The sequence below is a fragment of the Oncorhynchus tshawytscha genome, unplaced genomic scaffold, assembly GCF_018296145.1.
Source record: "Oncorhynchus tshawytscha isolate Ot180627B unplaced genomic scaffold, Otsh_v2.0 Un_contig_6808_pilon_pilon, whole genome shotgun sequence".
Classification (NCBI taxonomy): domain Eukaryota; kingdom Metazoa; phylum Chordata; class Actinopteri; order Salmoniformes; family Salmonidae; genus Oncorhynchus; species Oncorhynchus tshawytscha.
In genome coordinates, this window is record NW_024609419.1 from 1 (window position 1) to 27,915 (window position 27,915).

Sequence of the window (27,915 nt, forward strand, 5' to 3'; positions counted from 1 at the left end):
AAAATAAAGTTAACTTAAGTTTTAGTTTAATGTGTGATTTAAAACTGTAATAAACATGTAGCTACAGTCATATTAACACTAATATACTGTACACATAATAAACATGTAGCTACATAGAGTAAATAACACTAATAAACATGTAGCTAAATAGTCATTAACACTAATATACTGTATAGACACATAATAAACAAATCAAATCAAATTTTATTTGTCACATACACATGGTTAGCAGATGTTAATGCGAGTGTAGCGAAATGCTTGTGCTTCTAGTTCCGACAATGCAGTAATAACCAACAAGTAACCTAGCTAACAATTCCAAAACGACTACCTTATAGACACAAGTGTAAGGGGATAAAGAATATGTACATACAGATATATGAGTGAGTGATGGTACAGAGCAGCATAGGCAAGATACAGTAGATGGTATTGAGTGCAGTATATACATATGGGATGAGTATGTAAACAAAGTGGCAATAGTTAGTTAAACAATAGTTAAAGTGGCTAGTGATACATGTATTACATAAAGATGCAGTAGATGATATAGAGTACAGTATATACATATACATATGAGATGAATAATGTAGGGTATGTAAACATTATATTAGGTAGTATTGTTTAAAGTGGCTAGTGATATATTTTACAACATTTCCCATCAATTCCCATTATTAAAGTGGCTGGAGTTGAGTCAGTGTGTTGGCAGCAGCCACTCAATGTTAGTGGTGGCTGTTTAACAGTCTGATGGCCTTGAGATAGAAGCTCTTTTTCAGTCTCTCGGTCCCAGCTTTGATGCACCTGTACTGACCTCGCCTTCTGGATGATAGCGGGGTGAACAGGCAGTGGCTCGGGTGGTTGTTGTCCTTGATGATCTTTATGGCCTTCCTGTAACATCGGGTGGTGGAGGTGTCCTGAAGGGCAGGTAGTTTGCCCCCGGTGATGCGTTGTGCAGACCTCACTACCATCTGGAGAGCCTTACGGTTGTGGGCGGAGCAGTTGCCGTACCAGGCGGTGATACAGCCCGACAGGATGCTCTCGATTGTGCATCTGTAGAAGTTTGTGAGTGCTTTTGGTGACAAGCCGAATTTCTTCAGCCTCCTGAGGTTGAAGAGGCGCTGCTGCGCCTTCTTCACGATGCTGTCTGTGTGGGTGGACCAATTCAGTTTGTCTGTGATGTGTACTTAAAACTTACTACCCTCTCCACTACTGTTCCATCAATGTGGATAGGGGGGTGTTCCCTCTGCTGTTTCCTGAAGTCCACAATCATCTCCTTAGTTTTGTTGACGTTGAGTGTGAGGTTATTTTCCTGACACCACACTCTGAGGGCCCTCACCTCCTCCCTGTAGGCAGTCTCGTCGTTGTTGGTAATCAAGCCTACCACTGTTGTGTCGTCCGCAAACTTGATGATTGAGTTGGAGGCGTGCGTGGCCACGCAGTCGTGGGTGAACAGAGAGTACAGGAGAGGGCTCAGAACGCACCCTTGTGGGGCCCAGTGTTGAGGATCAGCGGGGTGGAAATGTTGTTGCCTACCCTCACCACCTGGGGGCGGCCCGTCAGGAAGTCCAGTACCCAGTTGCACAGGGCGGGGTCGAGACCCAGGGTCTCGAGCTTGATGACGAGCTTGGAGGATACTATGGTGTTAAATGCCGAGCTGTAGTCAATGAACAGCATTCTCACATAGGTATTCCTCTTGTCCAGATGGGTTAGGGCAGTGTGCAGTGTGGTTGAGATTGCATCGTCTGTGGACCTATTTGTGCGGTAAGCAAATTGGAGTGGGTCTAGGGTGTCAGGTAGGGTGGAGGTGATATGGTCCTGGACTAGTCTCTCAAAGCACTTCATGATGACGGGAGTGAGTGCTACGGGGCGGTAGTCGTTTAGCTCAGTTACCTTAGCTTTCTTGGGAACAGGAACAATGGTGGCCCTCTTGAAGCATGTGGGAACAACAGACTGCGATAGAGATTGATTGAATATGTCCGTAAACACACCAGCCAGCTGGTCTGCGCATGCTCTGAGGGCGCGGCTGGGGATGCCGTCTGGGCCTGCAGCCTTGCGAGGGTTGACACGTTTAAATGTTTTCCTCACGTCGGCTGCAGTGAAGGAGAGTCCACATGTTTTAGTTGCGGGCCGTGTCAGTGGCACTGTATTGTCCTCTTAGCAGGCAAAAAGTTATTTAGTCTGCCTGGGAGCAAGACATCCTGGTCCGTGACGGGGCTGGTTTTCTTTTTGTAATCCGTGATTGACTGTAGACCCTGCCACATACCTCTTGTGTCTGAGCCGTTGAATTGAGATTCTACTTTGTCTCTACACTGACGCTTAGCTTGTTTGATTGCCTTGCGGAGGGAATAGTTACACTGTTTGTATTCGGTCATGTTTCCGGTCACCTTGCCCTGATTAAAAGCAGTGGTTCGGGCTTTCAGTTTCACGCGAATGCTGCCATCAATCCACGGTCTCTGGTTTGGGAATGTTTTAATCGTTGCTATGGGAACGACATCTTCAACGCACGTTCTAATGAACTCGCTCACCGAATCAGCGTATTCGTCAATGTTGTTGTCTGACGCAATACGAAACATATCCCAATCCACGTGATGGAAGCAGTCATGGAGTGTGGAATCAGATTGGTCGGACCAGCGTTGAACAGACCTCAGCGCGGGAGCTTCTTGTTTTAGTTTCTGTCTGTAGGCAGGGATCAACAAAATGGAGTCGTGGTCAGCTTTTCCGAAAGGAGGGCGGGGCAGGGCCTTATATGCCTCACGGAAGTTAGAATAGCAGTGATCCAAGGTTTTTCCAGCCCTGGTTACGGAATCGATATGCTGATAAAATTTAGGGAGTCTTGTTTTCAGATTAGCCTTGAACCTGTTAAGCCTCCCCCCTACTTTTTCGGAAATTCTGTTAAAAATCGCGCAACATTTTGGCGTCCTGCTACTCAGGCCAGGAATATAGTATATGCATATGATTAGTATGTGTGGATAGAAAACACTCAGACGTTTCCAAAACTGTTTAAATCACGGCTGTGACTATAACAGAACGTCTGTTTCATCGAAAAGCGCAGGAAAATCTGATCACTGGAGATGGAAAAAAATATCCATGCGCCACTTCCAGGAATTGTTAAAGGTGAACCGTATTAAATGAGGCCGAGGTTGCAGTACCTACAGCTTCCACAGGATGTATAGAGTCTTCTCATTTGATTCTGATTTGATTCTTGGTAGATCCGACCAAAGGGAACCGATTCCCTCCGACCACCAACTTGAGGCATTGTCTCTGTGTTTTTCCGGACATTTTTTCCACACGACCAGCTATCGAATTTACATCGCCTCCTGATGATTTTTATAGCTTATTAACGTGTAGTAATACCTAAAGTTGCATTAGAAAGGTATTTCGAAGTGTTTTGTGAAAGTTTATCGTCGACTTTTTAACTTTTAAAAAATGACGTTACGTTATGAAACGCTATTTTTTTCCGTTTATCACACAGTCTTCATAGATCGATATCTAGGCTATATATGGACCGATTTAATCCAAAAAAGACCCAGTATTGATTATGGGACATCAAGGTGTGCCAAGAAAGAAGATGGTCAAAGGTAATGAATGTTTTATATTTTATTGTGCGGTTTGTGTAGCGCCGACTATGCTAATTCTTTTGTTTACATCCCCTACGGGTCTTTTGGGGTGTTGCATGCTATCAGATAATAGCTTCTCATGCTTTCGCCAAAAAGCATTTTAAAAATCTGACTCGGTGGCTAGATTCACAACGAGTGTAGCTTTAATTCAATACCAAGCATGTGTATTTTAATGAACGTTTGCGTTTTAACTAATACTATTAGCGTGTAGCGTAGCGCATTTGCATTTCCAGAGCTCTAGGTGGGACGTCTGCGTCTCAAGTAGGATCAAGAGGTTAAAATCCCCAGCTACAATGAATGCAGCCTCCGGATAAATGGATTCCAGTTTGCAAAGAGTCAAATAAAGTTCGTTCAGAGCCATCGATGTGTCTGCTTGGGGGGGAATATATACGGCTGTGATTATAATCGAAGAGAATTCTCTTGGTAGATAATGCGGTCGACATTTGATTGTGAGGAATTCTAAATCAGGTGAACAGAAGGACTTGAGTACCTGTATGTTGTTATGATCACACCACGTCACGTTAACCATGAAGCATACGCCCCCGCCCCTCTTCTTACCAGAAAGATGTTTGTTTCTGTCTGCGCGATGCGTGGAGAAACCAGCTGGCTGCACCGATTCCGATAGCGTCTCTCCAGTGAGCCATGTTTCCGTAAAGCAAAGAACGTTACAGTCTCTGATGTCCCTCTGGAATGCTACCCTTGCTCGGATTTCATCAACCTTGTTGTCAAGAGACTGGACATTGGCGAGAAGAGTGCTAGGGAGTGGTGCACGATCTTCCCGTCTCCGGAGTCTGACCAGAAGACCGCTCCATTTCCCCCTTTTACAAAGTCGTTTTTTGGGGTCGCCGGCTGGGATACATTCCGTTGTCCTGGGTGAAAGGCAGAACACAGGATCCGCTTCGCGAAAGTCATATTCTTGGTCGTACTGATGGTGAGTTGACGCTGCTCTTATGTTCAGTAGTTCTTCTCGACTGTATGTAATGAAACCTAAGATGACCTGGGGTACTAATGTAAGAAATAACACATAAAAAAACAAAAACCTGCATAGTTTCCTAGGAACGCGAAGCGAGGCGGCCATCTCTGTCGGCGACGGAAGTAGCTACATAGAGTCATTAACACTAATATACTGTATAGACACATAATAAACATGTAGCTGCATAGAGTCATTAACACTAATATACTGTATAAACACATAATAAACATGTAGCTACATAGAGTCATATTAACACTAATAAACATGTAGCTACATAGAGTCATTAACACTAATAAACATGTAGCTACATAGTCATATTAACACTAATAAACATGTAGCTACATAGAGTCATATTAACACTAATAAACATGTAGCTACATAGAGTCATTAACACTAATATACTGTATAAACATAATAAACATGTAGCTACATAGAGTCATATTAACACTAATAAACATGTAGCTACATAGAGTCATTAACACTAAAAAACATGTATCTACATAGAGTCATTAACACTAATAAACATGTAGCTACAGTCATATTAACAATAATAAACATGTAGCTACATAGAGTCATATTAACACTAATATACTGTATAGACATAATAAACATGTAGCTACATAGAGTCATTAACACTAATATACTGTATAGACATAATAAACATGTAGCTACATAGAGTCATTAACACTAATATACTGTATAGACATAATAAACATGTAGCTACATAGTCATTAACACTAATAAATATGTAGCTACATAGTCATATTAACACTAATAAACATGTAGCTACATAGTCATATTAACACTAATAAACATGTAGCTACATAGTCATATTAACACTAATAAACATGTAGCTACATAGAGTCATTAACACTAATATACTGTATAGACATAATAAACATGTAGCTACATAGAGTCATATTAACACTAATAAACATGTAGCTACATAGAGTCATTAACACTAAAAACATGTAGCTACATAGAGTCATTAACACTAAAAAACATGTAGCTACATAGTCATATTAACACTAATAAACATGTAGCTATATAGAGTCATTAACACTAATATACTGTATAGACATAATAAACATGTAGCAACATAGAGTCATATTAACACTAATAAACATGTAGCTACATAGAGTCATTAACACTAAAAAACATGTAGCTACATAGAGTCATTAACACTAATATACTGTATAGACATAATAAACATGTAGCTACATAGAGTCATTATTAACACTAATAAACATGTAGCTACATAGTCATTAACACTAGACAAAAAACATGTAGCTACATAGAGTCATTAACACTAAAAAACATGTAGCTACATAGTCATATTAACACTAATAAACATGTAGCTATATAGAGTCATTAACACTAATATACTGTATAGACATAATAAACATGTAGCAACAGAGTCATATTAACACTAATAAACATGTAGCTACATAGAGTCATTAACACTAATATACTGTATAGACATAATAAACATGTAGCTACATAGAGTCATATTAACACTAATATACTGTATAGACATAATAAACATGTAGCTACATAGAGTCATTAACACTAATATACTGTATAGACATAATAAACATGTAGCTACATAGAGTCATTAACACTAATATACTGTATAGACATAATAAACATGTAGCTACATAGAGTCATTAACACTAATAAATATGTAGCTACATAGTCATATTAACACTAATAAACATGTAGCTACATAGTCATATTAACACTAATAAACATGTAGCTACATAGTCATATTAACACTAATAAACATGTAGCTACATAGAGTCATTAACACTAATATACTGTATAGACATAATAAACATGTAGCTACATAGTCATTCATATACTGACACATAATAAACATGTAGCTACATAGAGTCATTAACACTAATATACTGTATAAACACATAATAAACATGTAGCTATATAGAGTCATTAACACTAATATACTGTATAGACATAATAAACATGTAGCTACATAGTCATATTAACACTAATAAACATGTAGCTACATAGAGTCATTAACACTAATAAACATGTAGCTACATAGAGTCATATTAACAATAATAAACATGTAGCTACATAGAGTCATATTAACACTAATATACTGTATAGACATAATAAACATGTAGCTACATAGAGTCATTAACACTAATATACTGTATAGACATAATAAACATGTAGCTACATAGAGTCATTAACACTAATATACTGTATAGACACATAATAAACATGTAGCTACATAGAGTCATTAACACTAATATACTGTATAGACATAATAAACATGTAGCTACATAGTCATTAACACTAATAAATATGTAGCTACATAGTCATATTAACACTAATAAACATGTAGCTACATAGTCATATTAACACTAATAAACATGTAGCTACATGTTTATGTTTATGTACAACATGTAGCTACGTTTGCTAACCTTGATAACACCAGTAGTCATTAACACTAAAAAACATGTAGCTACATAGAGTCATTAACACTAAAAAACATGTAGCTACATAGTCATATTAACACTAATAAACATGTAGCTACATAGAGTCATTAACACTAAAAAACATGTAGCTACATAGAGTCATTAACACTAATAAACATGTAGCTACATAGAGTCATTAACACTAATAAACATGTAGCTATATAGAGTCATTAACACTAATATACTGTATAGACATAATAAACATGTAGCTACATAGAGTCATATTAACACTAATAAACATGTAGCTACATAGAGTCATTAACACTAAAAAACATGTAGCTACATAGAGTCATTAACACTAATAAACATGTAGCTACATAGAGTCATTAACACTAATAAACATGTAGCTACATAGAGTCATTAACACTAATAAACATGTAGCTACATAGAGTCATTAACACTAAAAAACATGTAGCTACATAGTCATATTAACACTAATAAACATGTAGCTACATAGAGTCATATTAACACTAATAAACATGTAGCTACATAGAGTCATTAACACTAATATACTGTATAGACACATAATAAACATGTAGCTATATAGAGTCATTAACACTAATATACTGTATAGACATAATAAACATGTAGCTACATAGAGTCATATTAACACTAATATACTGTATAGACACATAATAAACATGTAGCTACATAGAGTCATTAACACTAATATACTGTATACACATAATAAACATGTAGCTATACAGACACATAATAAACATGTAGCTACATAGAGTCATTAACACTAATATACTGTATAGACACATAATAAACATGTAGCTACATAGAGTCATTAACGCTATACTATATATAGTGTATGTAGAAATAAGAAGATTACAATTGCAGATGTCAGGACTTATTTCATGTTAAACATCTTCATATTTAATTTGATAATTAGCTAGGTCAGGACAGGGTAACCTTTAGTTTCCTCATCATTCCTAAATAGTTATGTAGAAACTCACCATTGACTGGGACATCTGTCTCTCTGCTGGTTTCACTGGTGTCTCCTTCTCCATAGACAGCTGACACTCTGACTCTGTAGCAGGTACTGAGGTTCAGAGTTACATCACAGTAACATTCAGGTCCCTCTGTTACCATGGTAGACCAGCCCTCCAGTCCTGTCTCTTTATAGTCTACTTTGTAGTGGAGTACAGAGGCACCATCTTCACACTCTGGCTGGAACCAAGTCACTTTGACGGTTTCCTTTGTTTTGTTCAGCAGCCGGCTCACATACAGCTGTTCAGGTGGGGATCTCAGGGTCTTGACCTCAATGACCTTGCTGAAGTCACTCATACCAGAGTGTTCTATAACAGAGTACCTGATGTGGTACAGTGTGAACGGTTTCAGACCTGGCACCAGACAGGTTTCTGCAGGAGCCAGGGTGTCTACTACATTCCATGGCCGTTTGCTAACCTTGCTAACACCAGTAGTCATGACTCTGTACTCTACTCTGTACCTCTCAGGTCTTCTGATGGTTGACTGTGGAAACTGCAGGAAGACACAGCTCTGTTTTATCTCTGCTACCTGGAATGGATCAGGTTTTAATCCCAGCTGAAAGTTGGTGGTGATGATACTGCCTTGTTGATACAGACGAATGGAGGATCCAGGAATACTGATATCATGTATAACTGCTGCTATGAACTTGATGTTCTCTCCATCTCCGCTGTCTTCATAGGATTTGGTGAACAAGCGGAGGGCAGACTGTATTTTCTGAGTTAAATCGGGAGGTTTGAATGGTCGCTGTGTCTCCTGCTGTCCAGTGAGATCAGATTGGTACATGGTGTTCTCTTGTACAGAGTGTTTGTGCTGCTGTCCAGTGAGATCAGATTGGTTCACGGTGTTCATTGGAACAGAGTGTTTGTGCTGCTGTCCAGTGAGATCAGATTGGTTCACGGTGTTCATTGGAACAGAGTGTTTGTGCTGCTGTCCAGTGAGATCAGATTGGTTCACGGTGTTCATTGGAACAGAGTGTTTGTGCTGCTGTCCAGTGAGATCAGATTGGTTCACGGTGTTCATTGGAACAGAGTGTTTGTGCTGCTGTCCAGTGAGATCAGATTGGTTCACGGTGTTCATTGGAACAGAGTGTTTGTGCTGCTCCATGGTGGAGAGGAATGGATCTTCATCCTCCAGGGAGGTCAGAGTGAAACACAGCAGCCTGTCCTTTGAGGATCTGAGGACACCGTCCAGCTCTTCCTGAGATTTCATCATGGGGATGTTTCTTGTTTTACAGACATTCAGAGCCCTCACCTCCGCTGCCTTGTTGTTTAGCCACAACTGTATAGACTGAAGACAGAACGGTGACTGGTCATGGTTCTGGAGAATGTCTCTCAGTCTGTTTTCATCCACCCCTTCACTCTCTCTCATGGTCTTTACTGCCATGGCCAGCTCTATCTTAAACTCCGACTGGTACTTCTGCAGAAGCTCTGATAATCTAGACAGTTTATACTTCAGATCAGGAAACCATTTCATCACACAACCATTGGTGAAGTCTGTCATCATCTCCTGGCATCTCATGGTGGCCTGCCTCAGATGGTCCAGCACACCCTCTGCCTTTGTGAAAAATTGAATTTCAACAGAATTGTCCAGATTCTTCAGAGGATAGAGCCATGCGTACAGAGGCACTGCTTTCTCTCCTTGCTGTCCAAGGTGCTTCGGGAAAGTTTCATAGACTTTTAGAGCTCTGTCATACGTCATGGAGCCATTGATATGGTCTAAATCACAGTAGAGAGTACACTGATACAACGAACTGTTCAGTTTCTCAGTGTCACTCAAGCTGTAAAAGATCTGATCTGCACTGAAGGTGGGGATCATCTTCTTTACAACACTGTGCATATCTGCCTCTCCTGCACCACTGTGTTGTCCGTTGATGTGTTTGTAATCAAAGGTAAAGAATGCTTGAGCTCCATAGAGAACAGCCATGACCACATGAGTTGCCTTTCGTTGTGTTCTGACTGTCTCCTCCTGAAGCACCCTGTGACTGAGCATGTCCAGTCTGGTAGTGGTTCTGTACTGTAGAGTGACCCGGTCCTGCAGTGTGGACTGAACAGGATGGTTCAGGTATCCAGCAGCACCTCCAACCTCCACCAGTCCAGACAAGACACTGGCTCTGAGAGGAGTGGTCACATCCAGAGCCCTGAATCTGTCCTGAAGGGAGTCTCCTTCAATACACTTCACCTCTGTGAGAGGCCGAGGTAGAGACTGACGCATGAAGGCTATTGTACTGTCATCCCAAAGACTGACATCTAAGGAGATAAAACAATATTACATTCCGTGCAGAACTTCCCAATATATCATAATACATAGAGTGGGGAGAACAAGTATTTGATAACCTGCAAATTTTGCAGGTTTTCCTACTTACAAAGCATGTAGAGGTCTGTAATTTTTATCATAGGTTCACTTCAACTGTGAGAGACGGAATCTAAAACAAACATCCAGAAAATCACATTGTATGATTTTTAAGCATTTTATTGCATTGCAGTGTATCAAATAGTTGTTCTCCAAACTGTATTTCACAATATGAACTATTCACAAGACAAACTATAAAGTCCAGCACTCAACAAAATGTATACCTTTTCTAGCCCAGCGCTGACCCAGTCCATGCTTTTAAACATTAGATAAAACAGCTGTGTTTAAACTATGCACACATACCTGAGCAAAACAATAACTATATCCACAATACAATAAGTCTTTAAACTGGAAAAGCATACGGTACCTGAATAAAATGAGTCACTGCGGCAGTCATACAACATCCCAAGATCGAAGGGACGACCGAGGGCAGCCACCACAACACTGTCTGCTGTCCAGTCTGACAATCACAGGAGAGAAAACACAAATCTTAACATGTTGTGGTACAGGTCTAAAGGACAACCGAGGGCAGCACTGTCTGTTGTCCAGTCTGACAATCACAGAAAACACATCATAACATCATTAAAGGCAGTCATTCAGCAGTAATATAACTCACCTTTGGTAAGAACAGCCTTATGTTCTAGTACAGGTCATTAAAGGTCAAGAGCAGTAATGTAACTAACCTTCAGTCAGGCTTCTGCAGAAATGCTTGGCAGGATTGTTCAGCTCAATGGTCGCGTTCTTGACATTCTGAGGAACATATGTATGTCACTTGAAGTTACTCAACAAAGGGAGAAAACAATTCAATACAATATAGAAAAGTGTTGGTAAACTGATAAGAACAGATGGAGATAGTTGAGAATTGACAGGAAAGTTAAGAGGAAAGCGTATAGAAGTAGCGGAGCTACCTGTTACAACAGGCACAAAAATAGTTTTTAAGATGCTTATATATATAAATATACACATATATCCTAGTTATTAGTTTAATCTGTTAAGGTAGCTACCAGTACTGTCTGTCTAGAAGGTAAAGTATTGTTAAGGTAGCTACCAGTACTGTCTAGAAGGTAAAGTATTGTTAAGGTAGCTACCAGTACTGTCTAGAAGGTAAAGTAGTGTTAAGGTAGCTACCAGTACTGTCTGTCTAGAAGGTAAAGTATTGTTAAGGTAGCTACCAGTACTGTCTGTCTAGAAGGTAAAGTATTGTTAAGGTAGCTACCAGTACTGTCTGTCTAGAAGGTAAAGTATTGTTAACCTCTTGAGCTTATGGCTCAATACTGCCCCCGTTGGAGGAAGTGCGTGCCCATAGTAAACTGAAAATATTTTTTTCCAAAATTGCTAATATATGCATATAATAATAATTATTGAATAGAAAACACTCTAAAGTTTCTAAAACCGTTTAAATTATGTCTGTATGTAAAGCAGAACTCTCAGGGCAGCCTTTCTCCCAAACTCTCTCTTGTCAAGAGAAAAGTTGGGTCAACTTTGACGTCATCGCCCCCACCCTTCCCAGGCAGCTACCGATCTGGGAACAGTATGTATTTGTTCAGCGCGATGTCTGCTTTCAATTGGCACGTTCATTGTTTGTAGCGCTCCCTCATCCTTTGGCGGGCGAAAATGCCCGGTTCACTCTCACATACATGCACTCTATTGTTAAGGTAGCCGATTTGGGGAACGTTCTTTCCAATAGACACCAGTTGAAGCCGGTTCGTTTGTTGCGTTGATCATTGTTTTACATGATAAAAACATCATTTTGCTCGATTCTGCACTTAGTTTGACCAGTTTAGTCAACATATAATATGTAATTTTGAAGTTTGATTGCGCAAGAGTGCGGGACCAGAAGGAGCAGAAGTTATTTTGGGTGCATTTCAGCTGAAGCTGTTAGCATATGCTAATACAAAGACGCACAACTTGAAACCAAACGATGTATTGGGTAAGTATGACTCCTTCTACGTCTTCTGATCGAAGAACATCAAAGGTAAGGGAATATTTATGTGGTTATTTTGGGTTTCTGTGGACTCCAAACGTAGAGGAGACACTGCTAATATCTGAGCGCCGACTCATAGCATAGACTAGTGAAAATTCTGTAACGTTAAAAATAAATGTAACACAGCGGTTGTATTAAGAAGAAGTGTATCTTTGTAACTATATGTAGAACATGTATATTTAGTCATGTTTATTGCTTGTTATCTGACGTTATCTGTCCGAGCTATCATAATTTCTCCGGACATTTTGAGTAGCATTTTTTGAAATGTCGTCATTGTAAACAGAGATTTATGGATATTATGGCATATTATTGAAAAAAAAAAAAATGTACTGTGTAACATGTAATATTACTGTCATCTGATGAAGATTTTCAAAAGGTTAGTGAATTATTTATTTTTTAATCCTACTTTTAAATTTTATATTTTCTGGGACAAAATGGCCGCCGCTTGCATTTTGTTTCGGTGGTGGTCTAATATAAATGTGTGCTATGTTTTCGCCGTAAAACATTTTAGAAATCTGACTTGCTGGGTAGATGAACAAGGTGTTTATCTTTCATTTGAGCTATTGGACTTGTGTAGGTGTGGAGGTTAAATATGTCTAAGAATATTTTTTCACATTTTGCGTTATGCTAATGAGCTTGAGCCGTAGTCACGATCCCGGATCCGGGATGGGTAGCATCAAGAGGTTAAGGTAGCTACCAGTACTGTCTAGAAGGTAACGTATTGTTAAGGTAGCCACCAGTACTGTCTGTCTAGAAGGTAAAGTATTGTTAAGGTAGCTACCAGTACTGTCTAGAAGGTAAAGTAGTGTTAAGGTAGCTACCAGTACTGTCTAGAAGGTAAAGTATTGTTAAGGTAGCTACCAGTACTGTCTAGAAGGTAAAGTATTGTTAAGGTAGCTACCAGTACTATCTAGAAGGTAAAGTATTGTTAAGGTAGCTACCAGTACTATCTAGAAGGTAAAGTATTGTTAAGGTAGCTACCAGTACTGTCTAGAAGGTAAAATATTGTTAAGGTAGCCACCAGTACTGTCCAGAAGGTAAAGTATTGTTAAGGTAGCTACCAGTACTGTCTAGAAGGTAAAGTATTGTTAAGGTAGCTACCAGTAATGTCCAGAAGGTAAAGTATTGTTAAGGTAGCTACCAGTACTGTCTAGAAGGTAAAGTATTGTTAAGGTAGCTACCAGTACTGTCTAGAAGGTAAAGTATTGTTAAGGTAGCTACCAGTAATGTCCAGAAGGTAAAGTATTGTTAAGGTAGCTACCAGTAATGTCCAGAAGGTAAAGTATTGACACTAAATGGTACCTGTTCAGAGTTCTCAGCAGGAAGCTCCTCTGTATTATGTTGTAGAATCATGATCTCTCTCTGGAGTCGAGCTTCCAGCCTGGAGGCAATCTGTTCCTCCTGAGTTTTGGTGTTTTCCTTGATAGACAATTACAGCCAACACATTAGTATTATATTAAACTAAGACTTACTGAAAGACTGGCAGAAAGGCACATTTAACTTGAGCTTGTAAAAATTGAATAAAATAAAATGCAAAATAAAACTGCAACATGTCACTTTTTAACCCTTACAATGATTAATATACTGTCCATCGTCCTGGTGGCAAGAAGAAACTATAGACACACCCACCTCTTCAGTATCTACCACACACTGGTCCAGGCTATAGACACACCCACCTCTTCACTATCTACCACACACTGGTCCAGGCTATAGACACACCCACCTCTTCACTATCTACCACACACTAGTCCAGACTATAGACACACCCACCTCTTCAGTATCTCTCTCATTCTTTATGACATCGTGGTTCTTGTGGTCCTGCAAGGCACACAGAACACAAACAGAAACCTGGTCTGTCTTACAGAAGACCTCCAGAGCTCTGTGGTGCAGCTGGCACAGTTTCTGCTCCAGGTTTCCAGTCACCTCCACCAGGGTGTGTCTCTGTAGAGCTGCTACAGTGTAGTGATGCTTGACATGTCTCTCACAGTAGGAGGCAGTGCAGGTCAGACAGGACTTCACAGCTTTGAGCTGTTTCTCAGTGCAGAGATCACAGGCCACATCTTCAGGTCCAGCGTAGCAGTGCTTGGGAAGAGCAGGGACCTTGAACCCTGCCTGGTGGAGTTTCTCAATCACCTTCTCCAAGGCTGAGTTAGTGAGGAGGTCAGGACGGGTTCTGAATCTCTTTCTGCACTGGGGACAGTCGTAGTCTCCTGTCTGGTCAGGCTGGTTCCAGTAGGTCTCAATGCACCGTCTGCAGTAACTGTGTCCACAGGGGATGGAGACTGGCTCTTTGAAAACCTCTGTACACACTGAACATCTGAAGTGGTCCTCTGTCAGTAGACTGGCTGTCAGCTCACTGTACACAATGTGGTAGAGAAATGTGGAAGCTGTTTTAAAGACAATTATACAGGAGATAACCTACTAGATTTACAGGAATGTGGAAGCTGTTCGTCACTTACCTGGCATCTTTTCCAAACATAATGGGCCTGTCCATGGAACAATCACTCTTCATGGACAGACACGGTGACCCCACCCTCTCCTGATTAACACTGTGGAAAGAAAAAGGAGGGTTTTGTCAGTGTCTGAATTTTCAGAGTTTAATAACTATCCATCTTTCATGTTTGTTTTGGGTTTCTGTTCATCTAGAAATATCTAAATATTTCTGTTTCTAAATGGACAGAAACATAAATATTTTGTTATTTTTATTTGGCAATGATTTCACATGATGCCTATTTCATATGATATTCCTAAATACTTATAACCACTAGGCAGATAAATAAACACCCTTTTCCTTGGATTATTGAATGACCTACACCATGTTATTCTAAGTTATCCATTTAACATCGCAATGTTAAAAAATATGTCTACATTGGGCAAATGAAGGCATATTTATGTTAACTTTGATTGTGTTTGATGAAAATGATAGACCTTTCAAACGTTGTTATTAAATCGGCAAGTGACTTGATGCCTACTGTACCAAAGCAATTGAGAGTTGCTAAACGGGAGAATCATAACGGTAATATTGTCAAAATTCCGCTTTTAGCAACTATCAGAATTGGTTAAAAAAAAGGGTTACGCATGGAAACACATTAGACAATAATTAAGAGTAGGCAAAGTGATCGTGTCAGGTGAAAATGAAATCAAACAGCATTTGATGTCCAGTCACATTCACTGTGGTTGTCTGAAGCTGTAGAGTTCCCCAATGATGGGGAATAACCAAAGTCAATGAGCGTCATCACCATCTTCCCTTTGCAGTACCTCAAACTGTCCTGATTATCAGCTGAGGAACTCCTTAAAGTTTATTTAACTCTTGGCTCTGAGAATGTCTGAGCAGTGTCTTAACATCCTAAAACTTACTCTGAGCAGTGTCTTAACATCCTAAACTTACTCTGAGCAGTGTCTTAACATCCTAAAACCTACTCTAAGCAGTGTCTTAACATCTAAAACCTACTCTGAGCAGTGTCTTAAAACCTCTTATGGATGATGCAATTTTCGCAGCTTTTTGTTAAAAATCGCGCAACATTTCAAAGTCCTGCTACTCATGCCAGGAATATAGTATATGCATATGATAAGTATGTGTGTATAGAAAACACTCTGAAGTCTCTAAAACTGGTTAAATCGTGTCTGTGGCTATAACAGAACGTGTTTAGGAGTAAAGATCCCTCGAAAAACTGGTCACCAAAAACACACAAAAAAATATATTCATCCGCCAGTCAATGTATTGTCTAAGGCGACAGGCAAAAAACTAGGCCCCCATTACAATGCCTACAGCTTCCACACGATGTCGCCAGTACTGTCATTTTCTGCCTGCTTTATCCTTGGTTAAATTACGTCAGGGCACTTCCTTTCTTGGAGCTCGCCCGAGGATGCTGTGAAATTGAAAACATGGACGATGAGTTCAAGACTTGCTGCTATCGAATACAGATCGCCCCGTGATCAATTTGATAGATTATTAACGTTTATTAATACCTAAAGTTGGTTTAGAAAAGTAGTTTGAAGTGATTTGTAAAAGTTTATAGGCAACTTTTGTAATTTTAAAAAGTGACGTTGCGTCTTGTAAAAAGGGAGTATTCCTGGCTCAGACCGGTCTTCAGAAAACGACATTTTGCCTATACAATGACGGATTTAATCGGGAAAAAGACCCAATTGTGATGTTTATGGGATATATAGGAGTGCCAAGAAAGAAGCTCGTCAAAGGTAATGAATGTTTTATGTTTTATTTCTGCGTTTTGGGTAGCGCCGGCTACCGCAAAATCTGTTGTTTAGGTAAAGGTCTGGTATTCTGGGGAAGGCATGCTATCAGATAATAGCGTCTCATGCTTTCGCCGAAAAGCATTTTACAAATCTGACTTGGTGGCTAGATTCACAACGAGTGTAGCTTTAATTCAGTACCTTGCATGTGTGTTTTAATGAAAGTTTGAGTTTAATCGAAAACTATAGGTGTCTAAAATATCCGCTGATTTTATCCCGCCACAGGAACAAAGTCCACAAGAAGTTTTAACATCCTGCTAAAAACCTACTCTGAGCAGTGTCTTAACATCCTGCTAAAAACCTACTCTGAGCAGTGTCTTAACATCCTGCTAAAACCTACTCTGAGCAGTGTCTTAACATCCTAGAACTTACTCTGAGCAGTGTCTTAACATCCTAAAACGTATTCTGACCAGTGTCTTAACATCCTAAAACGTATTCTGACCAGTGTCTTAACACCCTAAAACCTACTCTGAGCAGTGTCTTAACACCCTAAAACCTACTCTGAGCAGTGTCTTAACATCCTAAAACGTATTCTGAGCAGTGTCTTAACATCCTAAAACGTATTCTGAGCAGTGTCTTAACATCCTAAAACCTACTCGGAGCAGTGTCTTAATATCCTAAAACCTACTCTGAGCAGTGTCTTAATATCCTAAAACCTACTCTGAGCTGTGTCTTAACATCCTCTAAAAACCTACTCTCAGCTGGGAGATTTTCTTGTCTTAAAACAGGTTTTAACAGAATTCCTAGGACCTTTTCTGAGATGCTTTGTGGATACAGCCCTGGACTGATAGACTCACAGGTGTCACGATCGTTGTAAGGAGGAGACCAAGGCGCAGGGTGGTATGCGTACATTGTTCTGTATTATAAGAACGAACACTGAACAAACTAACAAAATAACAAAACGAACCGTGAAGCTAATATGAATAGTGCAGACAGGCAACTAAACATAGAACAAGAACCCACAAACACAAAAGGGAAAATGGCAACCTAAAAATGATCCCCAATCAGAGACAACGATAAACAGCTGCCTCTGATTGGGAACCAAATCAGGCCACCATAGACATACATATTACCTGGACATACAAAAACCCTAGACAATACAAAAACTAGCATACCCACCCTCGCCACACCCTGACCTAACCAAAAGATAAAGAAAACAGAGATATCTAAGGTCAGAGCATGACAGTACCACCCCCCCCAACGGTGTGGACTCCCGGTCGCAATCCTGAACCTATAGGGGAGGGTCTGGGTGGACATCGACCCTCAGTAGCGGCTCTGGTTCTGGACACCGTCCCCCCCTCTTTACACTGAACCCTCCGCCTTTGTAGAACAGTACAGCGGATCGTCGCCGGAGACCCCGGACTGTGGCCCGTCGCCGGAAGCTCTGGACTGGGTACTGTCGCCGGAAGCTCTGGACTGGGTACTGTCGCCGGAAGCTCTGGACTGGGTACTGTCGCCGGAAGCTCTGGACTGGGTACTGTCGCCGGAAGCTCTGGACTGGGTACTGTCGCCGGAAGCTCTGGACTGGGTACTGTCGCCGGAAGCTCTGGACTGGGTACTGTCGCCGGAAGCTCTGGACTGGGTACTGTCGCCGGAAGCTCTGGACTGCCGAGGCGCACTGGAGGCCTGGTGCGTGGTGCCGGCACTGGTGGTACCGGGCTGGTGACACACACCTCAGGGCGAGTGCGGGGAGGAGACACAGGACTTACTGGACTCTGGAGGCGCACTGGAGGCCTGGTGCGTGGTGCTGACACTGGTGGTACCGGGCTGGTGACACGCACCTCAGGGCGAGTGCGGGGAGGAGGCACAGGACGTAGGATATACTGGGCCGTAGATACGCACTGGAGGTCTGGAGCGGAAAGCTGGCATAACGCGCCCTGACTGGATGCTTACTTTAGCCCGGCAAGTGCGGGGCGCTGGCACAGGACGCACTGGGCTGTGTAGACGTACCGAAGACACAGTACGCAGAGCCGGAGCAGGATATCCTGGTCCAAAGAGGTATACTGGAGACCAGGAGCGCTGAGCTGGCCAATCTCAGCCAATCTCCTCGTGCAAAAATCTCATCCCCAAAAAATGTTTTGGGGCTGCCTCTCGTGCTTGCCTCGTTTGTACTTCTCCTCGTAATATCGCCGTTCCGCTTTCGCTGCCTCCATCTCCTCCTTAGGAAGGCAATACTCCCCCACCTGCGTCCAGGGTCCTGCTCCATCCAGTATCTCTTCCCAGGTCCATTCCTCCTGACCACGCTGCTTGGTCCTTTTATGGCGGGTTCTTCTGTCACAATCGTTGTAAGGAGGAGACCAAGGTGCAGCGTGGTATGCATACATTCTTCGTTATTATATTATAGGAACGAACACTGAACAAACTAACAAAATAACAAAATGCACCGTGAAGCTAATATGAATAGTGCAGACAGGCAACTAAACATAGAACAAGAACACACAAAAACAAAAGGGAAAATGGGGATCAAATTTAGGTTGCCAATCAGAGACAACAATAAACAGCTGCCTCTGATTGGGAACCAATTCAGGCCACCATAGACATACATATTACCTGGACATACAAAAACCCTAGACAATACAAAAACTAGCATACCCACCCTCGTTACACCCTGACCTAACCAAAATATAAAGAAAACAGAGATATCTAAGGTCAGAGCTTGACAACCTCTTTAGAATGAGGGGAATTCCAACCCCTGTTAAAGGGACAATCTGCAGTTGAAACAACAAGAAAGCTTGAAGAAAACACCCGCCACATTTTTGGGCAAACAATTTTTGGATGGGGTTGGAGAAAGGTGACCACTCTCAAATTCATGGATGGAGCTATGGATGCCAGGACTGGCCATCTATGACATCAAAATTGAAGTTTTAACCAAGTTTTATCCATGTTATGAAGCCATACATTGTTTGTTGACGATTCAGTTGTTTACAAACATTGAAGTAAAACAAGCTTATATTTTGGGTTCTGATGGAGTACGACAGTTGAAATGAGCTCATGAGGTATTTATAAGTTATATTCTTCTATAGTCAATGGCTATGAATATCATAAACTTAAAAGTAAAATAATTGACGTAGCAATCACAGATTGCCCCTTTAAACCTCACATTCATCACCTCCAGCACCATATCAGTATCTACATGAGAAAGCTTCTGCTCTTCACTTACCAGATATCTTTTCCAAACTTAATGGGCCTGTCCATGGACCAATCACTCTTCATGGACAGACATGGAGACCCCACCCTCTCCTGTTTACCACTGTGGAAACATCAAGGAGGGTTTTGTTTATGAATGATAAATGCTATTCTTTCTTTAATTTTAAACCACAATTACTTATTCATCATTGTTTGTAGAACACTAATCTTCTATCAGGTCATTTTTATGTGTATGTCAGGTTCTTCACCTACCTGGCACCTTTTCCAAACTTAATGGGCCTGTCCATGGACCAATCACTCTTCATGGACAGACACGGAGACCCCACCCTCTCCTGTTTACCACTGTGGAAACATCAAGGAGGGTTTTGTTTATGAATGATAAATGCTATTCTTTCTTTAATTTTAAACCACAATTACTTATTCATCATTGTTTGTAGAACACTAATCTTCTATCAGGTCATTTTTATGTGTATGTCAGGTTCTTCACCTACCTGGCACCTTTTCCAAACTTAATGGGCCTGTCCATGGACCAATCACTCTTCATGGACAGACACGGAGACCCCACCCTCTCCTGTTTAACGCTGTGGAAAGAAGGATTTAAACAAAGACAGAATTATATGTACATCTGAATCAATAACTGAAGTATATTTCTCAACCAGTCAGTTATGGAAAATGTACAGTATAACCAAAATGATAATAATGTACAGTAACAGTATTTTCTATCATAACGCTAGAGCACAACATACTGAACTCAATCAATAATACCTTTAAACAGATAGAATAGCAGCTTTAACACAAACCTGAGATTTGTAAAGGTGATAGGTGGATCCATGGAGAGGTCACTGTAATGAGGTCACTGAGATCTATATTTTATTACGTGATAGGTGGATCCATGGAGAGGTCACTGTACTGAGGTCACTGAGATCTATATTTTATTACGTGATAGGTGGATCCATGGAGAGGTCACTGTAATGAGGTCACTGAGATCTATATTTTATTACGTGATAGGTGGATCCATGGAGAGGTCACTGTAATGAGGTCACTGAGATCTATATTTTATTACGTGATAGGTGGATCCATGGAGTAATGAGGTCACGTGATAGGTGGATCCATGGAGAGGTCACTGACTGAGGTCACTGAGATCTATATTTTATTACGTGATAGGTGGATCCATGGAGAGGTCACTGTACTGAGGTCACTGAGATCTATATTTTATTACGTGATAGGTGGATCCATGGAGAGGTCACTGTACTGAGGTCACTGAGATCTATATTTTATTACGTGATAGGTGGATCCATGGAGAGGTCACTGTACTGAGGTCACTGAGATCTATATTTTATTACGTGATAGGTGGATCCATGGAGAGGTCACTGTACTGAGGTCACTGAGATCTATATTTTATTACGTGATAGGTGGATCCATGGAGAGGTCACTGTACTGAGGTCACTGAGATCTATATTTTATTACGTGATAGGTGGATCCATGGAGAGGTCACTGAGATCTATATTTTATTACGTGATAGGTACAGTGCCTTCGGAAAGTATTCAGACCCCTTGACTTTTTCCACATTTTGTTACGTTACAGCCTTACACTAATATTGATTACATAGTTTCCCCCCTCATCAATCTAAACACAATACCCCATAATGACAAATCAAAAACAGGTTTTGACATTTTTGCTCATTTGTAAATAATGCAATAAAACTGAAATATCGCATTTACTTTAAGTATTCAGACCCTTTACTCAGTACTTTGTTGAAGCACCTTTGGCAGTGATTACAGCTTCTAGTCTTGGGTATGACGCTACAAGCTTGGCACACCTGTATTTGGGGAGTTTCTCCCATTCTTCTCTGCAGATCCTCTCAAGCTCTATCAGGTTGGACGGGGAGGGTTGCTGCACAGCTATTTTCAGGTCTCTCCAGAGATGTTTGATCGGCTTCAAGTCCGGGCTCCGGCTGGGCCACTCAAGGACATTCAGAGACTTGTCCCAATGCCACTCCTGCATTGTCTTGGCTGTGTGCTTAGGGTCATTGTCCTGTTGGAAGGTAAATTGGAAGGTAAATATTCACACCAGACTGAGGTCCTGAGCACTCTGGAGCAGGTTTTCATTAAGGATCCCACTGTCCTTTTCTCCGTTCAGGTTTTCCTCGATCCTGACTAGTCTCCCAGTCCCTGTCGCTGAAAACATCCCCACAGCATGACGCTGCCACCACTATGCTTCATCGTAGGGATGGTGCCAGGTTTCATCCAGACGTGACACTTGGCATTCAGGCTAAAGAGTTCAATCTTGGTTTCATCAGACCAGAGAATCTTGTTTTTCTTTAGGTGACTTTTGGCAAACTCCAAGCAGGCTGTCATGTCCTTTTACTGAGGATTGGCTTCTGTCTGGCCACTACCATAAAGGCCTGATTGGTGGAGGAGTGCTGCAGAGATGGTTGGCTGTCCATCTGGAAGGTTCTCCCATCTCCACAGAGGAACTCTAGAGCTTTGTCAGAGTGACCATCGGGTTCTTGCTCACCTCCCTGAAAAAGCCCCTTTCCCCCGATAACTCAGTTTGGCCTGGTGGCCAGCTCTAGGAAGAGTATTGGTGGTTCCAAACTTTTGCCATTTCAGAATGATGGAGGCCACATGCACTGTTGACTGTGGGACCTTATATAGACAGGTATGTGACTTTCCAAATCATGTCCAATCAATTGAATTGACCAAAGGTGGACTCCAATCAAGTTGTAGAAGCATCTCAAGGATGATCAATGGAAAGAGGATGCATCTGAGCTCCATTTTTGGTCTCATAGCAAAGGGTCTGAATACTTACATAAATAAGTTAAATTTGCTAACATTTCTGAAAACCTGTTTTCGCTTTGTCATTATGAGGTTTTATATGTAGATTCCTGAGATTCTTTATTTTAAATGCATTTTATAATGAGGCTGTAAGATAACAAAATGTCTAAAAAGTCAAGGGATCTGAATAATTTCCGATATATCCATGGAGTGGTCACTGCACAAACCTGAGATCTCCATTTGTAGATGTGATTGGTCGATCCATTGAATTGTCACGCCCTGGTCTAAGTATTTTGTGTTTTTCTTCATGTATTGGGTCAGGCCAGGGTGTGGCATGGGGTTTTTGTATTGTGGTGTGTTTTGTCTTGGGGTTTTGGTGTGTATGTATTTGGGATTGTAGCTAGTGGGGTTTTCTAGCAAAGTCTATGGCTGTCTGGAGTGGTTCTCAATCAGAGGCAGGTGCTTATCGTTGTCTCTGATTGGGAACCATATTTAGGCAGCCATATTCTTTGAGTTTGTCGTGGGTGATTGTCCTTAGTGTCTTTGTTCCTGTCGCATTGTTAGTTGACACAAGTATAGGCTGTTTCGGTTTTCATTATGTTTATTGTTTTGTAGTGTTTTGTGTTTATTCATGTTACGTTTGTTTGATTAAACATGGATCGAAATCTACACGTTGCAGTTTGGTCCGACTCTCCTTCACCACACTTAGAAAACCGTAACATGAATGGTCACTTCTCAAGGAGAGTTGGCTTGGCGTAGGGGATTCTGCTCCAGAGAGCCTTTCAGACACAGAGAATAGTGTTCAGGTAAATATTAGAATAATTCTAGTAAATAACTTTACACAGTAAAACCAGTAGGAAATACCAAATATTAGCAGTTAGATATGATAGGTCTGTGGAACCAACTAATAACAGTTACTGAGATAATATAGTCCTATTCCAGTCGACATCACTAGAAATATAGTCCTATTCCATATCACTAGTAATATAGTCCTATTCCAGTCCATATCACTAGTAATATAGTCCTATTCCAGTCCATATCACTAGTAATACAGGTCTATTCCAGTCGACATCACTAGTAATATAGTCCTATTCCATATCACTAGTAATATAGTCCTATTCCAGTCGACATCACTAGTAATATAGTCCTGTTCCAGTCCATATCACTAGTAATATAGTCCTATTCCAGTCCATATCACTAGTAATACAGGTCTATTCCAGTCGACATCACTAGTAATATAGTCCTATTCCATATCACTAGTAATATAGTCCTATTACAGTCGACATCACTAGTAATATAGTTCTATTCCATATCACTAGTAATATAGTCCTATTCCATATCACTATTAATATAGTCCTATTCCATATCACTAGCAATATAGTCCTATTCCATAACACTAGTAATATAGTCCTATTCCATATCACTAGTAATATAGTCCTATTCCAGTCCATATCACAAGTAATATAGTCCTATTCCAGTCCATATCACAAGTAATATAGTCCTATTCCAGTCCATATCACAAGTAATATAGTCCTATTCCAGTCCATATCACAAGTAATATAGTCCTATTCCAGTCCATATCACTAGTAATATAGTCCTATTCCAGTCCATATCACTAGTAATACAGGTCTATTCCAGTCCATATCACTAGTAATATAGTCCTATTCCATATCACTAGTAATATAGTCCTATTCCAGTCAATATCACTAGTAATATAGTCCTATTCCAGTCCATATCACTAGTAATATAGTCCTATTCCAGTCCATATTACTAGTAATATAGTCCTATTCCATATCACTAATAATATAGTCCTATTCCATATCACTAGTAATATAGTCCTATTCCATATCACTAATAATATAGTCCTATTCCATATCACTAGTAATAGAGTCCTATTCCAGTCCATATCACTAGTAATATAGTCCTATTCCAGTCCACATCATTAGTAATATAGTCCTATTCCAGTCCATATCACTAGTAATATAGTCCTATTCCATATCACTAGTAATAGTCCTATTCCAATCCATATCACTACTTATATAGTCCTATTCCATATCACTAGTAAGATAGTCCTATTCCAATCCATATCACTACTTATATAGTCCTATTCCATATCACTAGTAAGATAGTCCTATTCCAATCCATATCACTACTAATATAGTCCTATTCCATATCACTAGTAATATAGTCCTATTCCAGTCCATATCACTACTAATATAGTCCTATTCCATAACACTAGTAATATAGTCCTATTCCAGGACTATATTACTAGTGACTCTATTACTATATTACTATATGTGTCACTATATTACTAGTGACACATTGACTCTGTACCAGTACCCCCTGTATATAGCCTCCACATTAACTCTGTACCGGTACCCCCTGTATATAGTCTCCACATTGACTCTGTACCGGTACCCCCTGTATATAACCTCCACATTGACTCTGACTCTGTATATAGTCTCCACATTGACTCTGTACCCCCTGTATATAACCTCCACATTGACTCTGTACCGGTACCCCTGTATATAACCTCCACATTGACTCTGTACCAGTACCCCCTGTACATAGCCTCCACATTGACTCTGTACTGGTACCCCCTGTATATAGCCTCCACATTGACTCTGTACCGGTACCCCCTGTATATAGCCTCCACACTGACTCTGTACCAGTACCCCCTGTATATAGCCTCCACATTGACTCTGTACCGGTACCCCCTGTATATAGCCTCCACATTGACTCTGTACCGGTACCCCCTGTATATAGCCTCCACATTGACTCTGTACCGGTACCTCCTGTATATAGCCTCCACATTGACTCTGTACTGGTACCCCCTGTATATAGCCTCCACATTGACTCTGTACCGGTACCTCCTGTATATAGCCTCCACATTGACTCTGTACTGGTACCCCCTGTATATAGCCTCCACATTGACTCTGTACCGATACCCCTGTAGGACCAGCCCTGTAGGACCAGCCTTGGTTATTCTCCTGCCTGGGGACTGCAGATGGAAATAGCTGCTAGCTAAATCTGGTAGGCTACAACCCATCATTTTCTCAAGTTGAAATGATACTTGTATTTTTGTTCTACATTGTCCCTGTTCAAATAAACGTAATAAATTAATAGTTTAACCAACTCTGCCATTGCCATTTGACATATTACCAACCTGTCTGGTTGTATATTGACCCTACTACAACCCATAAACCAGGTAGCGGTGTACCTTCTACCAACCTGTCTGGTAGTATATTGACCCTACTACAACCCATAAACCAGGTAGCTGTGTACCTACTACCAACCTGTCTGGTTGTATATTGACCCTACTACAACCCATAAACCAGGTAGCTGTGTACCTTCTACCAACCTGTCTGGTAGTATATTGACCCTACTACAACCCATAAACCAGGTAGCTGTGTACCTACTACCAACCTGTCTGGTTGTATATTGACCCTACTACAACCCATAAACCAGGTAGCTGTGTACCTTCTACCAACCTGTCTGGTAGTATATTGACCCTACTACAACCCATAAACCAGGTAGCTGTGTACCTACTACCAACCTGTCTGGTTGTATATTGACCCTACTACAACCCATAAACCAGGTAGCTGTGTACCTTCTACCAACCTGTCTGGTTGTATATTGACCCTACTACAACCCATAAACCAGGTATCTGTGTACCTACTACCAACCTGTCTGGTAGTATATTGACCCTACTACAACCCATAAACCAGGTAGATATATACATACTAATTAGCTTTTCTGAACAAAATAAGTTGAAAAAATGTATGAAATGTGTTGCTTAGGACCCGACAGTTGAGCCAATTTGCTAGCCTGAACTCATCCACTCACGGGATGAGCTCGCTGTGCATCAACGCCACTGAACAGGGGTGTATTCAGTAGTGCACACAGTAGCAACAGAGAAACGTTTTGCAAAAAAAAACAAGAGTTTCTATTGGTCAAATACAGGTCGGTCCCTCCCGTTAGAACGTGTATAGATGTATTTCCCTTCTACTTCCGTGTATAAAAAAAAACAAAAATTTGTGGCGCGTTCAGCAAGATGCAACGTTTTGGAACGCAATACGCATGTGGAATAGCTTCGACTCTAGGCTACTGGTGGCATTTCTATAGGCAACGTTTGGCTACTGAACGGGACAGTGTTTTAGTCATCACTAGCAGGTGTGCTAAAACGGTACCTGAAAGGGGTGTATGAATTAGAACACACCGTAGCAAAACGTTTTGCAACGAAAACAACAGTTTCTCAATGGACAAATTCAGAAAAATCTCTTCCCGTTTGCTTGTTCGGTTCCTAGTGAATACACCCCAGGTGTGTCACACCTCGCGCTGTTTTATAATTATTAGAACAGCTGCACTTGAAATGGACACATTTCACCGACATTATGAATAAAACTAACAATGCAGATAAACCTAATGACAGGGTAATTTACCTGTCTTCCTCCATATTTACTTCACTCTCCCCATAGACGTCAGGTGATTTCCATCGGCTCCTTCTCAGAAATGACGGCGGATGAAAATCCAAGGCAGTTTACTGTTGCTCAGCACATTTCACAGAAAGCCAGATTGTTCTCCTATTGTGGAAAAACAGAAGTCAGCGATTTAAATAAAATAATATCAAATAGCATGAATCCAACGATGTTGTTGACGTTCAGATATGGCCTCCGAAATGGATACATGACTAAAGGATACCAAAGACCTAACATGACATTATATCACATACTAAAGGGAAGTTAATAATTAACATTGTTATGAAATCTATATAGTTTATAGCTGTTTATTTCTAAAACCATGAGTTGGCATCCCATCCGCAGATTAGATAGTGGACTAAACTACAGTGGTTTGCCGAAATATTAAACTAGTTAAATGCCTACTGCTTTTGTGAGTTACAGGCTATATTCAATGCCATAACTTTAAGAGTATGATAGCCTATACGCAACTTTACCTGAACTATCTTGATTCAATATAGTCCGCAGCCCACGGCCTCGCCTAGACTTTTGTTTCCAACGTTACGTCGTCCTTAATACACGTCCATAGAAATAAACCTGCCCCGAGTTCTCTGTTCTCTGAACTAAGGCTCATGTAAAACAAGTGGTCTCTAATCCTGTGATAAACCACGATATTTGCCATCTTAAATTAAAACAAATGTGTTACCTTCATGGCGCAGTTGTTTCAAAATTCCAGAAGCACTTTTTACTTTCACTTTGAATTTACTGGGTGACTCAAAGCATATAAACCCTGGGTTGTGGATGATATGTATTGGCCATTGAGCGGATTTGAAGCCACCAGTCGGCCATATTGCCACTCCCCAGTAGGA

At 40.7% G+C, this 27,915-nt stretch overlaps 1 protein-coding gene across 3 annotated transcripts; it reads right to left on the reverse strand.

Moving 5' to 3' along the window:
• Window positions 1-7,973: 7,973 nt before the first annotated feature.
• On the reverse strand, window positions 7,974-27,849 carry LOC112239391. 3 transcript variants are annotated; one of them, XM_042315224.1, is made up of 11 exons: window positions 27,753-27,849; window positions 27,032-27,172; window positions 20,304-20,393; window positions 20,065-20,154; window positions 19,826-19,915; window positions 14,874-14,963; window positions 14,185-14,770; window positions 13,717-13,833; window positions 11,114-11,180; window positions 10,798-10,890; window positions 7,974-10,327 (listed from the first exon to the last, which is right to left on the reverse strand). In XM_042315224.1, the coding sequence occupies exons 2-11, from the start codon at window positions 27,043-27,045 to the stop codon at window positions 7,989-7,991; spliced, it is 3,576 nt and encodes a 1,191-aa protein (XP_042171158.1). In that variant the 5' UTR covers window positions 27,046-27,172; window positions 27,753-27,849; the 3' UTR covers window positions 7,974-7,988. The 3 variants fall into 3 exon arrangements, with proteins under 3 accessions (XP_042171158.1, XP_042171159.1, XP_042171160.1); XM_042315225.1 differs by lacking the exon at window positions 27,753-27,849 and adding an exon at window positions 27,544-27,746; XM_042315226.1 differs by lacking the exons at window positions 19,826-19,915; window positions 20,065-20,154; window positions 20,304-20,393.
• Between the last annotated feature and the right edge of the window lie 66 nt (window positions 27,850-27,915).